Here is a 17825-nt window from a genome sequence, read left to right on the forward strand (position 1 = left end):
CACCAAGTCAAGAGATTCATTTGGCAGAATATAATGACGAGGTTTGGGATTCCCATGGCTATTGTTTTCGACCATGGCGTCCAGTTCGACTGTCGTCCAATTCAAGCTTTCCTGACAGAGTACAGGGTAAAATTCGCATACTCAGCTGTGTGCCACCCCCAAAGCAATGGTCAAGCGGAGGCCGCGAATAAACAAATCCTAAACGCCCTAAAGAAGAAGCTGGATGAATTTAAGGGAAAGTGGGCAGATATGGTGCCTGCCGTCCTATGGTCGAACAGAACAACAGAGAAAGAAGCGACGGGAGAAAATCCTTTCAAACTGGCTTTCGGAGCAGAAGCAGTGCTGCCGGTCGAAGTGGGTCTGCCCTCCTACCGGGTGAAACATCAGGATCTAGACGCGAACGAACAGGCTCTCAAAGAAAGTCTGGATTTCCTACCCGAGGTACGGCTCATGGCGAATGAGGCGCTGCTTATAAGACAGAATCAGTAAAGCCTACAACAAGAGAGTCTGGGAAAGGCAGCTGGAGGTCAATGATCTCGTCCTCAGGAGAACAGCCGCACTGTAAAGCGCATGCTGAAGGGAAGCTAACTGCGAACTGGGAAGGCCCGTATATAATCGCTCAGAAGATAGGCCCCGGTTCCTTTATCCTTAAAGATATGGACGGAAAAGACTCAAACTGTTGGAACGCGGATGTTTCTGAAAAAGTATTATGTGTAGGAACAATTGTAATTGGCCAAGAGCCTTTGATTGAATTACATAAATAATAGACCTACCTAGCGTTCCGATAAATCTTTTGTTTGTTATTATATCGTATTTTGTTGACGTCTGTGGAAAAATAAAGTGCATTCACGGTCATATGACAGCCTAGCACACAAACAAAAGCATATAACAGGCTAAGTGCATTACGGTCATATGACAGCCTAGCACACAAATAAAAGCCATATAACAGGCTAAGTGCGTTCGCGGTCATATGACAGGCCTAGCACACAAAATAAAAAGCCATATAACAGGCTAAGTGCATTCGCGGTCACATGACAGACCTAGCACACAAACAAAAGCCATATAACAGGCTAAGTGCATTACGGTCACATGACAGACCTAGCACACAAAACAAAAAGCCATATAACAGGCTAAGTGCATTCACGGTCATATGACAGACCTAGCACACAAAACAAAAAGCCATATAACAGGCTAAGTATATTCACGGTCACATGACAGACCAAGCACGCAAAACGAAAAACCATATAACAGGCTAAGTATATTTGCGGTCACATGGACCCTACATCTAAGAAGAAGACATAAGAGAACAAATAGATACCCCATGACAAACATTATAAAACGCGAAAAACAAGGAAGAATGAAGAAACTACAACTTATACAAGCACGTAAACGATGGCGAAACGCATAACCAGAAGTAAATCAAGAGTACTTTCCATAGAATAAAAGCTACTGGCTTGGCGGCCAACTACAAAAAAAATATATCGTGGCGGCCAATGTGAAAAAGGCTTTTAATCAAGATAAAAGTACTTAGCAAAATAAAACGCAATAAATGTCAAGGAACGCCAACAAAAAGCAAAATTACAATGTTATAATCTGGGAACATTACAACGCAAAGTACAAAAACTAAAAACTGTTTGAAGAACAGGAGGAGCTAATAGAAGGCCGCCAAGAGCTTCAAGAGGGGGGCGTCATAGGCTCTCGAGGATCCACATCTGCAATAGCATCCTCGTCAGCGAAGTTTGGATCCCCCTCGAAAGGCGACAGGTGCTGGCCGGCAGCATGAGCGTCTTCAATGACGTTCCAGTCAAAACCTAGGACGCTTTTGCAGACGCACCTCATAGCCGCCGCCCAGCCGCCATCGTACCGCTTGTGAAGCTCAGCCACGTACTCATCAGAGGCTTTGAAGTCCGCAACGGCCTTGGCGGCACCCCGGGCCTCAGCTGTAGAAGCCTCAAGGACGGCAATGTCCTTCTCAAAGTTAGCAGCCTCTACAGCCTTTGTCAGGGCCTTAACGTTCTCCTCAGTCTCTTCCAGGAGTGCCGCCCTGTCCCTCAAGGTCGCCACTTCGTCCTCCAGAGGCGCCACCTTCTTTTCAGCCTCCCCAAGTAACTCTTGGCAAGTCTCCAACGAAGCCTTGTAAGAATCCGCCAGCCTCTGATACTCCAAGTACTGCTCTATCAGCTCAATAGCAGCATTATTGGCCTACGAAAGCAAACAAAGGACGTCATAAAAAAAAAAATAATAAAAAAAAAAAAAAAAAATCATACCACTAGCTGGTCGTGAGCCAACCTAGCTGCCGGAGTCTTCAGGGAGCCTGAAGGACGGTCCAAGGGTAACTGCATACCCTTAAGAATACGATAGGCAAGGATGCCACCGTTTTCAGGGATGTCAGAATATAAGGACTCATCCTCCCTGACGTCCCAATTAGGCTGATAGATCTTACCAGCAGTCACAGTCTGAGGAGCGAAGGCAGCCGCCACGGAGTCGCTCAAGGGCACTTCTTTCTTCTCAATCCATTCCCGGAATCTATAGAAGATCCCAGGAGAAAGGTTAGAGAGGAAGCTAGGAGTGGCAATCAGCTCCCTTAACTTCTCCTTAATAGAAGAAGTGTTCTGGGATACCAGAGAACCACCCACAGCTGTGCCGACGCCAGGGCAGTGGCGCCCTCATCTCGTGCTTCCTCAGCAGAGGGATCCAAGTCCTCTACAAGAACTTCATTAGCAGATGGGCCCTCTACTGCCTGCCTCTTGTTGGCGGCAGAGTCTTCAGCAGCTTGTTCCCGGGAGCGCCTCCTATTCAAGTTGCCACCCCTGGTGACGGTCCTGGTGGTGGAGGACCTCAGGGGGACGGTAGGTGAGTTGGCAGCAGAGGTGGCCGCAACCACAGGGACGCGAGTGCTGGTAGACGCACCGCGACCCCTTCTTGGAGCGGTTTGGGGGCCATGACGGTTCCCTCCTCGGCGACCATTGGTAGCGCTGTGCATTGTCAGATAGTCGGAAGGAGGAGGAGCAGGTAAATGTGTTAGTGGTTTATAGTCGTCGTCGACGCCAAGAATGTCAAGATCAAGGCAGCCAAGACCTGCGAAGCAAAAAAAAATCAGGACGATTAAATATATATATGTACATGTATAAAAAGAACATAATAATCTTATACACATATTACCGCCATCAGACGGACCAATCTGACAACATTACTTACCATTCTCATGGGCAGGAGACAATAAGAGAGCCGACAAGGGCTTGTCCCCCAAGATGTACCTCGTATGGGGAAGCCAGGTTGAAGGCTCTTTAGACTTAACAACTCTCCCATCCTCATAAGTGATATCGTAATCGACCGAATCAAAGTAATCATAAGCCGCTAACTCTTCCCCAGTTAGCGGCTTCAGAGTCAAGTGCTCCATATGTGGAGCAGGTTCAGTAAAGTGGCGGCGTACGGGGTAGTCGTCCGGCACCCGTACCAAGAGTTAGCGGCTTCAGAGTCAAGTGCTCCATATGTGGAGCAGGTTCAGTAAAGTGGCGGCGTACGGGGTAGTCGTCCGGCACCCGTACCCAGAAGAAGGCATCCTGCCAGCCCTTCAGGCTGGTCATCTTGGGCTGAACCGTCATCTTCTTATCAGCCGTCATAAGAGACCACCATCCAGCCAGACGGGAAGACCCGTTCTTCTTCAACCAATGAAGATGGCGGAACGGGTAGGGGGAAAGTCCAGAAAGCGTATCACCCATATGTACGCAATAAGGTTGCGGACGGCCAGAGGAGTCAGTTGGGCCAAGCAAACGTTGAAGGCATTCAAAATCTCCACCAAAAAGGAATCCAGAGGAAAATGGAGGCCAAACTCGAAGTGATGTGTGTAAACGGCCACATGACCGGGAGGACAGTCCGTTATAATAGATCCTTCTGACGGTACGATCAATCGGTAAGGGGCCGGCATGTGGTATAAATCCCGGGCCACCCGGGGATAATGCAACTCCAAAGCCTCCCGACGCCAAGACTCATCTATCACTACAGAAAGAGGACCATTACAGGCGTCCTCAGGAAGCCAGACAGCATTGGTTCCAGGACCCACCTCATCATCCCCCTCTCGGCCCGACCGAGAACTCTCTTCAACCATTGGGGCTTTGGAAGCCGCCACTCCAGTGCGACGCTGGTAAACAACCTCAGTATTATCCTCTTGGGCCATAGCAGGTGAAGCACTGTCGTCACCTGAATCAACAATAGGGGGGTTAGGAGTTATGCACTCCTGCAAACGGTCGTAAAAGTCGGACGATACTCTAACCCCCGCATCCGCCAAGCTATCTAACCAAGCATGTTCCCTAAGAGGAAGGACATCAAGACCAGGGACGGCATCTGTTGGCGGATGCCTACGGGTACGCCTAGCCAAAATCTGGTGCCTAAGTTCCCTAAGCGTCTGCTTATCACCACTCTGGCTAGCATTCAGGTATTTCAAAGTCAGATTTTGCTCCTCAGGAGTAGCAGGGTCGTTAAGGAACTTAGACCTCAACTCTTTTTCTCTATCAACAGTAGGGGGTATGTCCGCCAACAACCTAGTTCTTCCCACAGGGCTAGGGTCAGACTCATAGGCTTGGTCAATAGAGGGAGAAGAAGGGTCACTTTCAATCATAAAAACCTCATTGAAGGCATTTTGGCTATCAGATTGATCCGACATGGCAAACACAAGAAAAAGAAACGGAAATGAGGGAAAAAGTATGTAATTACCTGGAAGTGTAAAATCGCCGGGAAAAGAGAAGAGACAGGGAGCGAAACTTGCCGAAAAGACAGATAAAACTCCGAAACACCAAAAGCTGAGACCTTGGACCGGAAAACCACCGAAAAATCACGAAAACCAAAACAAGGTAAAACCCGGAAAATACAAGTCAAGAAAAAGCGAAATCCTCAGTGTCACCGGAACCGGAAGAAGAAAACTAAGAAAATGACGAACTTTTTGGTGGCAATGGAGCACTAAAAAGCAAGCTTTAGAGCAGTGTAAGTTTTGGCTATGGAGGTTTTTTGTCAGAGAGTAAAAGTAAGGAAGGAGGAAGCTCTTTGAAAAATGAGATAAAAAGTCAGAAAAAAACCGCCTTTTGTTTTTATACCAGGATGAGCGACTAAGATCAAGTAAACTCTTCAACTTCCTCTCAGATACGTGCCAAGTGTCAAGACTACACTAAAACCTAATAAACCATTTGGGCGGGATTTTCGGAAAAGGTAATCATTAACTTTTCGAAATTCATCAACTCCCTACGACGACACGTGGCACTTCACAAACCTACCCCATTAAGAAAGGACAAAAGTCAAGGCAAAAATAAAAAGAAATATGAAAATATCGTTGCAAAAAATGCCTGCGTCCATCCGATAACATCTTCAGTGGTCGCGACCACAAAAGATGCTGGGGGGCTAGTTGTATGGGTATAACCCAAGTTCATTAGCAGCCTTCTTCTCTATGGCCGCGAATAAGATTATGGACGCAAATATGATAAAACCGCTAAAAGCACCGTTCGAGCCAGCTCATCTCTTGGGACCGACAGTGTTGGCGGACGCCTAACAAGACAAAATAGAGGGAATCTCCCCGCCTGTCAAATGCGTCATAGCTCTACACGTGTCAAAGGATTATACGTCTTGTCAGAGGAATAGTACTTCTATAAATACCCCAATGGTACTATTCTGCAGGTACATTCTCTTACACACTAAAAATAGCTTATCTCTCTCTCTCTTATTTCTCTCTCTACATCCTAGTGGTCCAAATATCTGACTTGAGCGTCGGAGGGGGTTTCCTCAAAACCACCCCGAGGGTAGTTTACGTTTGCATCCTGTGCAGCTTTCCAGCAAGGACGTGAGCTCTCAGTACTTGGCGGACTCTTGCGAGGACGCTAACCGTTTCAAACCGAAACACAACCTATGTGTATACTTAACGCAACTTGAATAACGACACCATAACCAAGTAATTCAAGTTATACATTACATGAATTTATCAACCAAATACTCTAAATTATCAACATAAGTGTCCAGAGTTTCGCTGTCGTAGAGATTTTAAGAATTCGGTGGCTGTTGGCTGGATTCGTGCGTAACCCAGATCCCGCATATTTCAATTATGTAATGGCAGCTTCAGTTTGCACCGCATATTACTTTTTCGGATATGGAACTACTTATTTTTGGATTGTGTTATCTACTTGTGTTACCCTCAATTTTCTGCACGGTAATTTCTTCATGCCTAGCGATGCCGCCGCCACCGCCGCCGCCACCGAGGAGGATGGCAATACTCATTTTATCCCTTCTTCATGCATAGACATAATTCTTGAGGATGTATGGTAACATAAGAAAAGTTTTAGTGACTTCCCATTTTAGTTTAACTTTTTTGTCAAAGAATTGGTAATAAGATTAAATTTCATTAGCACCATACTCCATTTCACGTTCAAATTGAGTTGCGATATCTATTTACTTTTTTGCTCTTTCCTAAGCGAAGCGATGTTGAGGCCGAGGTGTCTGCCGCCTCTGTTGATGGACTCTTTTCCCTTGACCCTGGTTACTTCGTCGTTCCATCCTTATAAGGTTTCTTCCACCTAAAAGGAAGGAAAAACTACCAATGATGTTTACGGTTATAGTTAATGTTTTAATAGTCTTATTATATGCACGCTATGCGTGCGAGAATCGTTTTTAAATTTAATTAATTGTATAAATTTATCGTTTGATGCATATTTAAGGTTTGATGTTTTTTTATGCAATTTATTAAGATAATATATCTAATATTTTTATACCCACTTTCTCTCGAGTTAGTCTTGCATAGACCTGGTCACAATTAGGGCTAGCAAAAGTTGACACAATCCGATAATCTGACCTGAAACTGACTTGAAAATTTCGGATTTGGGTTGAAATTTTCGACCTGAAATAAAAAATAGGTCGACCCAACCCGACCTGAAAATATATTGGGTTTAGATTTGGGTTGACTTTTTGAACTTGAAAATAACCCGAATAACCTGATTTAGAAGTCGGATTATTTTCAGGTCGAGTCAACTTTTGAAATTAACCCAGACTTTCCTAACTTATACAACCTATCTTTTGTTATTCTTATTTGTACTGGGCCAAGCCCATTTCTTGGATCACCTAAATTTCATTTCAAGTCATTAACCCATACTTTCATAACTTAGCGTGTATAGTTGAATGTTATTTCGGGTCATATTGGGTTGGTTTCGGGTCAATTCGAAATCAGTAAGGTCGGGTTTGGGTTACGCTTTTTGACCTAAAACTAGAATCAGGTCGGGTTTGAGTTAGGGGTAAGTGGCCTGAAATATAAATCAGGTCAACCTGAAATATAAATCAGGTCAACCTGAAATCCACCCAACCCGGCCTAATTGTCAGCCCTAGTCACAATAATATTATATTGTGGACCAAAGCTACTCATTTAACATAGTGACCCTTTTTTCCATATAGTAACCTTTTAAAATTTTAAGTTACACTAGACAGTTACTATCTTTTTTTTTAGGGGACTATACAATTACTATCTACAACATTGACCGGTTTTTTTTATATATAATCACTCTTTCTTACATTAGTTTAGTAGTTAAAATTTACCATATATATTTACGCATCTTTTATATATTTTTTTTTATATAATGATCCTTTTTCATAAATTATATGAATTAGCATTAGGTACACACTAATTTAACGTAAACCAAATTAATCCATATAAGTTACTCCCTCCGTTTCATTTTAATCTACACACTTATACTTTTCACGCATGTCAATGTAAAACTTTGAGGACATATATCTTTAGTTTTGTATTTGTAAAAATTATAAAAAGTACATATTAATAAAATACATACTAATACGAATCTAACAAGATCCCACATGACTATATTTTTATTCACGTATAAACCACAAACGAGGGTCAAAGTGCAATTTGTGAATAATATAAAATGTCAAAATGTGTAGATTAAAATGAAATGGAGGGAGTATTTACTTTCCCCTCTCTTTAACTATAGCGTGCAAACCTATTTGGCTATTTTCTCTTCCTAAAATCAGCTTACTCATCTCCGATCCTTCCTTGAGTCCTTTCACCGCCACAACCGTCCATCTTCCATGTAAAATTTTGTGTTTATGGAGGAAGATAATCAGAAGGAAGAGAAGAGGAAGCCATTGTTGTGCTTGAGGTTGAAGAATACAGTAGAGAGGAAGATGGAGGAAAGAGAGAGAATAGAGAACTACATTTTATTATTTGATGAAAAGTAAAGTAAAGTATTACAAGTACCACCTATTTATACTAATTATCATATTAGTATAATCTAACAAACTAAACCAAACTAATAACAAACTAAGGCAACTCTTGTTAACTAATACTAACTAGTTATGTTATCTCCAACATCCCCCCTCAAACTGGAAATGGTTGAAAAAACATTTCCAGTTTGAACTCATGGATTGAAGACGTCTAGCTTTGCATCACTTGTAGTCAATTTGAACCACACCACCATCGGAACCAACCATGAACTGAAGAGCACATCAACAGTAGCATGCGACATTTGGAGCCCACTTCCACTGTGGTAACAAAGGATGAAGACTTGGAATGACCATTGCAGCAGCAAGACCAGTCTAATCCAGCCAATACCAACCCATTTGAAATCCATAGAAGCATGAATACTAAGCTGCTGAACAATTTTGATCTCATATTGTCATATTCTCATCAAATGATGTGGAATACCAATCCACACACTACAACATATACCATCAACTACACCAACTTTGGAACTCACCAATACCACCATGTACCGTACCAAACCAATACACCAAACAAGCATATATCTCAATACCTCATCAACAAACAACTTCTAAACCAATCAACGATATGATAAAGCCATCAACACTATATCACCCCCTCAAGCTTAGAGGGGTTGAAAAGCACTATAAGCTTGAAGAAGAACAACCATAGAAAAGATATGGAAAGAGGAATGAACTGGAGAGTGTGTAAGAAGTGAAAGAGATGAATGTATTTAGGAATTTGTGAATAAAAGAAATACGAAATGACCACTTTTGGGTCTCAAAGAAATGCCTCAATGGGCTTAAAATTGACCTCTATGGGTTACAAGAATGACCATCTATGGGTCGAAACAAGACCATCTATGGGTCAAAACAAGCCACTGTGGGCATTAGAACAAGCCTCTATGGGCGAAACAAGCCTCTATGGGCATCAAAACAAGCCACTATGGGCATAACAAAGCCAACTATAGGCACAAAACACACCTCTATGGGTGGAAAACAAAGAAGATAACCACTATGGGTTGGAGGTCAAAGTCATAAGACTATCAAATTTAGAACCTAACAAAGTAGGCTTTGAGCAAAAGAGATCACAACGGATCTTTGAACAAAACAGAGAAATGATCACTCAACAAGGATCACATAGAAAATTCAGATAAAAAACTCAGTAGATAAACTGAATTCAGATGATTAAAGTAGAATATCAGAGAACAAGAGCACAAAAAAAAAATTGGAGAAAATATTGTAGTAGAGAAAGAAAATGAGGCAGGGAGAAATGCAATGGGAAAGAGAGTTCATCAAATGCACCAAACACCATTATCAAGGTGTCATGAACAAGAGCAAGAAACTGCATATCAAACAATCTCACCACAACTAATCCTCAGCAATACCATCATGAACCACAACATACACAGCAACAAATCCAATCACAACATCCAGCAGAACATCAGAAATTCAAGAACTAAAAAAAAACAGAAATTGAGTTGTCGATTTTACCCATAAAAATTATGATTGTTCCATTCATCCCAAATCATCAAGAAACTTCAATTAGAGACCTCAAATCACCAAGTGGTAGGATCGAAATGTTTGAAGAATGACTCAGCGAAGAACTTCGAGTGAAATCCCCAAATCAGCGCCAAAAATTGAGGAAGAATTTGCATTAATCTCAAGAATTCGAATACGAAACACAAGTGGGAGATTACTAGACTTCGAACAAGTGCAAGAATTCGAGAATTGAGGTCAGAATCACAAGAATTGGTCGAGAAATTTTCCGGGAAAACGAGCCACGAATTTGAGAAAAATGGAGATTGGGAAACAAGAGCCCTAGAAATTGTTGATCGAAGATATTTGCGGAATTAAAACTTGCGGAAGAAATTCTCCAATTGCGGAAGAAGAAAACCCAGTTTAAACGAACAATCAATCTGATAAACGAAATCGAACAAGAAATCGCAACCCAGAAAAATCGCAGAAAATAAGATGAAATTTGTGAATTTGGAAGAGAATTTGCGGAAGAATTTGAGCTAGGATTCATCCTGCTCTGATACCATGTTAAATTTTGTGTTTATGGAGGAAGATAATCAGAAGGAAGAGAAGAGGAAGCCATTGTTGTGCTTGAGGTTGAAGAATACAGTAGAGAGGAAGATGGAGGAAAGAGAGAGAATAGAGAACTACATTTTATTATTTGATGAAAAGTAAAGTAAAGTATTACAAGTACCTCCTATTTATACTAATTATCATATTAGTATAATCTAACAAACTAAACCAAACTAATAACAAACTAAGGCAACTCTTGTTAACTAATACTAACTAGTTATGTTATCTCCAACATTCCACCACCTCTGAATTTCTCGCAAAAAAATCTGCAAAATTAACCAGCCTCCTCCATTCGAATTTCTCTCCTCCATTCGCATTTTTCTTTTGTTCTGCTTCGCGTCAGTATCTTCGGCTATTACATTCAGCCACCACCACCACCTTCCCCCACCTTTCACAACCATTAGGACCTCATCACCCACCAATTTTTTTTTGGGTGGGGATTAGACTGGATGGAGATAATGAAAGGGAAGAAGAAATTTCTTTGTTGTAACCAAGTTTACTTTAGTACTCCCTCTGGTCTTTATTAGTTTACCCGTATTTTTTTTTTTTTTGAAATGTCTCTTATTAGTTTACCCCTTTCTTTTGTTTCTATTTTTGGGATGTGACGACTAACTTTTCATCATATATACATTCAACTTTAATATAAAATACGAGTAGCTAGTTTCTCTTTCTTTCTATGACCCGCAATATTATTTCTTCTAAAACTTGATGCAAAAGAAAGGAGTAAAAGATCGGAGGGAGTAATTAATATTGTTATGACTAAAATTTAATCGAAGTATAAGTTTTAAAACTTAAGTACTATAAGTGTAAGTAGTAACAATGAGTTTACATTGTGATTTTGAATCTCTATTCTATGATATGTGTGCAAGTTTTGGTAGATTTCTCTTTAATGTACATACTATGGTTGCGATTTTAATATACATTGATTTACTACTCAAAAGTTTAATATAGATTTTGTAAGAACATACTTTTTTTATATCCTGATTGAACCTGCGACTGCTTTTGCTTACCCTTGAAGTTCTATGATGGTTAACTTATCCTTGGCTTCATAATTAAAATCACAAAAAAATTATTATTAGACGTTATATTTATACGGAGAATGTAGGAAAATAAAATTTACGTATGCTTTATAATTACCTATGTTGATATTGCGTAGGGGTTTGGAAGAAGATTAACAGACTATCTGCTGTAATTGAAGATTTTGAAGAGGAAGAAGATGGAAAAGAGATGGAGAAAAAAAAAACTGGCGTCTAATGTGTCTGTTTGTGGGGTTTTTTTATTTTTATTTTATTTGGTACTTTATCAGTTAACTGTTTCGTAGTGGCAGTTTGTTGGGATTGGAGTTGTAATATACTACTAGTCTTACATGCACGCAATGCGTGCGATCATGTGTGATAACAAATGAAGTAAAAATAAAATTAATTGGGTAGAAAAAACTGTTTTTATATTTTTCTTTCTCAAAAAACTAATGTTCAATTTAAATGTCTTACTTTCCCCTTTTCCATTCAAATGAAACAGTTAGTTATCTTCTTTTCTTCTTCTTTTATTTTATTTTTTTTTTGGTATCCCCAATGTGTTGCCTTAGATAATAGAGATATGGGTAGTTGGAGGTATTTAGGTAATTAAGGATGGACATCAAAGAATGCGGAGTTGACATATAAAATAGGGATATGAATGTGTTTTATCATTTGTGTACAGAAATATTCAGTTTCATTGAAAGGGGTCTATATATATGTAACACCCCAAAACTTTGGTTCTAAAACTTTATAAAATATTCACTTTTCATTAAAATATCTGACCAAACCTTTAGGGTGTTACCGCCGCATCTATTGTTCAAAATAAATGCAAGGCTAATTATTAGAAATAAAAATTTTACTCACAAACCAAAGTATCAAAATAAACCAAACTAAGTTGTCTACTTTATACCAAAACAAAACTAAACAATCTCAAATGGCAGTACTGTAGTGTTTATTAAACTAGGTGAACTTAAAAACTATAAATTCACTCATTCCTGCAACGTAGTCCCTTTCACCAACCTGCACAATATAAATAGGAAAAGAGCAAAGAAAAACAAAAACACAAAAATTAGCGAAAGCTAAGTAATTACAACTCCATCCCGTAAAATAATAATAATAATAGTTATATTTTAAAAATAATTTTATAACATACATACAAATATATCAATGCAGACAAGTATAACATAATACAGACAAGTATATAATATGATTAACCATTTCAATTATTCAAGTTTATATGAGTCATACACAACAATTTTGTTTATTAGAAGGGAATTGAACGTCAGTAGGCCGGGACTAATCCCAGTAACCACCTACTTCAACATGGGTTGTCACCCAGATAATTAAGAGTAATGGCCAATATCGTTTTGCAGAACGTCCCTAGTGTGCACACCCCTCACTAATCTAATGGGTATCCGCAATGCGCACCAATAGTATTAGGAGGAAGACAATAAAGAGTTGTAACATAATAAAATCAAATACTGTTCATCACCTATGGAGGATCCAAGTCCACAGGATAATTCCCTCAATAATATTTCCACTTTACGTGATTAATCGATTTTAAAAGTTGTGACACATCAAACATCACATTAACATTAACAGGAACCTCTTTAGTTCAAATAATATTTTTCACAACTTAGCCACTTAATAAAATAATAATAATAACGTCCATAATTTATAGTAACCAGTACGTCCATTATTAGAGTCTCATAGAGTCACAGTATATATCAACTTATAACGTTCGAAACATCATTAACTCACTAATTTTACCCATTAAGTTACATTACCAACGTTAATATAATTTCTTAAACATGGTGATTACATAAGTACACTACATTCCAAAAGTAATAATAATAAAACACTTGTAGATACATATGTATTATACGTAGGAATAATAGGTACTATAAATATAATAATAATAATAATTTTAGTCATAACACATACTAATACTATTTATGCCACATATATACATCTAATATAAACATAAAATCATATAATCACATGTATTACACATAGCACATACAATTTCTAACGGGATTCTAGTTGTTGATGGACATTGTGAATTACCTCAAACGCTTCCCAAGTATAGCAATATCAACTAAAATTCGCCTCCTACGAAATTTCCATCTACAACAAATAATATTACCTAAAGTTAGTCACTTGATATAATATCCCGAAAGAAAAATTAATCAAAGCTTACAAGGTTAATACTTAATAGTTGACAAAGTTAAATAACCAAGGTTGAAAAGAAAAAAAAATTAAAAAGCTTTTACTTGAAAAAAAAACGTGACAGGATCGTCACAGATTGAAAGGAAATTTTTTCTTGAAATTTTTTTTCAACTTTCATGTTACAGTAAGTCACGAATCTCTCGTGGACTTTGCTGCACATGTAATTCCTTTTTCTTTTTCTCTCTTTTTTGTATTAAAAACTTTTAAAACTTGACAAACAAATTTTTAAAGAACTGGTGCACGCAGCACGCATCAGCGAGAAGCAGGAGGAAGAAAGGAAAGTTTTAAAAGGAAAGAAGATCAACGCGGAACTCCGGCCAAGTCGCCGGGTTTTAAAAGTTCTTTTTTTTTTTCTGTTGAAACCTTCGAAACACAACAATGGTGATTTTAGATCTGAAATTTAGAACTTACCAAAGAGATGAAGAAAGTGAATTACGTGAGAATTTTTTTGGGTGTTTGGGGATATATATATGTATGTAAATCTAGGGTTTCACTAAAAGATAAGTATTTAAACTATTTCAAAATTTTCTTTTCTCTCTATCTTTCTCTTTGAACGAAAAACTCTGATTTTAAAAAGATAAAATTCTGATTTCGAAAATTATTTTTTTTTTTAAAAGATAAAAAAAATCTGATTTAATAAATAAAAACAGTTTCATAAAGATCCGATTTATTATGATTTTACTTTATTTTTCAGAATTTTATATTTATAAACTCTTCTTATAACAAAATAAGTTTTATAAAATAGTTACAAAAATTTGGGATATTACATCTACTCTCCCTTAAAAGAAAGTTCGTCCTCGAACTTTAACGTTATCGTTCGCTACTAATATGCAAACAAAAAGTTAGTATCACATTCTACCCCCCTTAAAGAGTTTCGTCCCCGAAACTCAAGCGTACCTGCGGAAAAAGTTCGGGATATCGGTTTTTCATATCATCTTCGGCTTCCCAAGTAGCCTCTTCAGAAGTTTGACTTGACCATAACACCTTGACTAGTTTTACCGCCTTGTTCTGGTACTTCTCTTTTTGGTGTCAAAGATCCTAACTGGGCGTTGTTCAAAAAGATAAGGTCTCATCTAGTTCAATGGTTTTAGGTTGAATGAGATGGATAGGATCATGGACATATTTTCGAAGTAGAGATACATGAAAGACGTTATGGACATTAGCTAACTCCATTGGTAAGGCTAATCTATAGGCTACTTCCCCAATTCGTTCCAAGATCTCATATGGTCCAATGTAACGCAGACTAACTTCCTTTTCCTATCTTTTCAACGGATAAACTAGCTATGAAAGAATGAGACGCCCTAGAATCAAAAAGCATGTAAGCAGGGTTAGAGTTTACGAGGAAAGTACCCGTCACAACATTGACGTTGGTGTCTGCTTCATTCCGGTTCATAACATAGATTCTTCCATTGTTGCCTTGTTGAGCACCATTTCCATTGCTGTTCTGATTGTTGTTTCCTCCATTTGCTCGATTGTTATTCTGACCATTATGCTGAGTACTGTTCCCCACTTGAGCATTCGAAGTCTGACCCTGGGAGTTATTGTTGTTGTAGGGACGGTTATTGTTATTCTGGTTCTGATTAGGCCCATGACCATTCCTATTTCCCCCATTGTTTCCATTTTGTCCATTATTCTGACGCTTAGGACACTGATTAGCCTTATGCCCTTTCTCTTTACAAGCATAACAAGTTATTGGGTCTCCTTGACAGGTAAATCCTGGGTGGCTTTTGTTACACTTTCTACAAGTAGGGTTCTGGGTACGGGATCCTTGCTGGTTTGATCTCCCCTGACCTTGGTAGTTGCTACGATTCCCTTGATAATTACCACCACCATTAGTGTGATTATTGCCCCCATTATTATTGTTACCCCCATATCGAGGTTTCTTGTCATTTCCATGGTCATTTTGGTTTCTAGGTGGGTCTTTTCTCTTATTCCTCCCCATAACTTCCTCTTCACGCCTCAAAATCCTCTCAATATTAGAAGCCTTAGCATAAGCTTCCTGAAAAGTTGCAGAAGTTGCTCCCCCAAGTCTGGTCTAAATTCTAAATGTTAACCCATCCTCAAACTTTTGAGCCTTAGCTCTCTCATCTGGCACAACATTAGGGCAAAATCTAGCTAACTCATTGAACTTTTGGGCATACTCTTGCACAGACATAGTACCTCCCTGGTTAAATCTAGTAAACTCATTGTATTTCTGCCTCCTAATATGCTCTGATACCAATTTGTAACACCCCAAAACTTTGGTTCTAAAACTTTATAAAATATTCACTTTTCATTAAAATATCTGACCAAACCTTTAGGGTGTTACCGCCGCATCTATTGTTCAAAATAAATGCAAGGCTAATTATTAGAAATAAAAATTTTACTCACAAACCAAAGTATCAAAATAAACCAAACTAAGTTGTCTACTTTATACCAAAACAAAACTAAACAATCTCAAATGCAGTACTGTAGTGTTTATTAAACTAGGTGAACTTAAAAACTATAAATTCACTCATTCCTGCAACGTAGTCCCTTTCACCAACCTGCACAATATAAATAGGAAAAGAGCAAAGAAAAACAAAAACACAAAAATTAGCGAAAGCTAAGTAATTACAACTCCATCCCGTAAAATAATAATAATAATAGTTATATTTTAAAAATAATTTTTATAACATACATACAAATATAATACAATGCAGACAAGTATAACATAATACAGACAAGTATATAATATGATTAACCATTTCAATTATTCAAGTTTATATGAGTCATACACAACAATTTTGTTTATTAGAAGGGAATTGAACGTCAGTAGGCCGGGACTAATCCCAGTAACCACCTACTTCAACATGGGTTGTCACCCAGATAATTAAGAGTAATGGCCAATATCGTTTTGCAGAACGTCCCTAGTGTGCACACCCCTCACTAATCTAATGGGTATCCGCAATGCGCACCAATAGTATTAGGAGGAAGACAATAAAGAGTTGTAACATAATAAAATCAAATATTGTTCATCACCTATGGAGGATCCAAGTCCACAGGATAATTCCCTCAATAATATTTCCACTTTACGTGATTAATCGATTTTAAAAGTTGTGACACATCAAACATCACATTAACATTAACAGGAACCTCTTTAGTTCAAATAATATTTTTCACAACTTAGCCACTTAATAAAATAATAATAATAACGTCCATAATTTATAGTAACCAGTACGTCCATTATTAGAGTCTCATAGAGTCACAGTATATATCAACTTATAACGTTCGAAACATCATTAACTCACTAATTTTACCCATTAAGTTACATTACCAACGTTAATATAATTTCTTAAACATGGTGATTACATAAGTACACTACATTCCAAAAGTAATAATAATAAAACACTTGTAGATACATATGTATTATACGTAGGAATAATAGGTACTATAAATATAATAATAATAATAATTTTAGTCATAACACATACTAATACTATTTATGCCACATATATACATCTAATATAAACATAAAATCATATAATCACATGTATTACACATAGCACATACAATTTCTAACGGGATTCTAGTTGTTGATGGACATTGTGAATTACCTCAAACGCTTCCCAAGTATAGCAATATCAACTAAAATTCGCCTCCTACGAAATTTCCATCTACAACAAATAATATTACCTAAAGTTAGTCACTTGATATAATATCCCGAAAGAAAAATTAATCAAAGCTTACAAGGTTAATACTTAATAGTTGACAAAGTTAAATAACCAAGGTTGAAAAGAAAAAAAAATTAAAAAGCTTTTACTTGAAAAAAAAAAACGTGACAGCATCGTCACAGATTGAAAGGAAATTTTTTCTTGAAATTTTTTTTTCAACTTTCATGTTACAGTAAGTCACGAATCTCTCGTGGACTTTGCTGCACATGTAATTCCTTTTTCTTTTTCTCTCTTTTTTTTTTTATTAAAAACTTTTAAAACTTGACAAACAAATTTTTAAAGAACTGGTGCACGCAGCACGCATCAGCGAGAAGCAGGAGGAAGAAAGGAAAGTTTTAAAAGGAAAGAAGATCAACGCGGAACTCCGGCCAAGTCGCCGGGTTTTAAAAGTTCTTTTTTTTTTTTTCTGTTGAAACCTTCGAAACACAACAATGGTGATTTTAGATCTGAAATTTAGAACTTACCAAAGAGATGAAGAAAGTGAATTACGTGAGAATTTTTTTGGGTGTTTGGGGATATATATATGTATGTAAATCTAGGGTTTCACTAAAAGATA

General features: G+C 38.1%; 1 protein-coding gene and 1 long non-coding RNA gene across 2 annotated transcripts; both read right to left on the reverse strand.

Annotated features, from left to right (window-relative positions):
- Positions 1-1693: 1693 nt before the first annotated feature.
- LOC125495094 (uncharacterized) lies at positions 1694-3447 on the reverse strand. The gene is made up of 2 exons (XM_048639828.2): positions 3199-3447; positions 1694-3078 (listed from the first exon to the last, which is right to left on the reverse strand). The coding sequence occupies exons 1-2, from the start codon at positions 3398-3400 to the stop codon at positions 2585-2587; spliced, it is 696 nt and encodes a 231-aa protein (XP_048495785.1). The 5' UTR covers positions 3401-3447; the 3' UTR covers positions 1694-2584.
- Positions 3448-12186: 8739 nt separating this feature from the next.
- LOC130590552 (uncharacterized) lies at positions 12187-13662 on the reverse strand. Its single transcript, XR_008968404.1, has 2 exons — positions 13416-13662; positions 12187-12368 (listed from the first exon to the last, which is right to left on the reverse strand). It is a non-coding gene; the product is annotated as an uncharacterized LOC130590552 (long non-coding RNA).
- Between the last annotated feature and the right edge of the window lie 4163 nt (positions 13663-17825).

The sequence above is a fragment of the Beta vulgaris genome, chromosome 2, assembly GCF_026745355.1.
Source record: "Beta vulgaris subsp. vulgaris cultivar EL10 chromosome 2, EL10.2, whole genome shotgun sequence".
NCBI lineage: Eukaryota > Viridiplantae > Streptophyta > Magnoliopsida > Caryophyllales > Amaranthaceae > Beta > Beta vulgaris.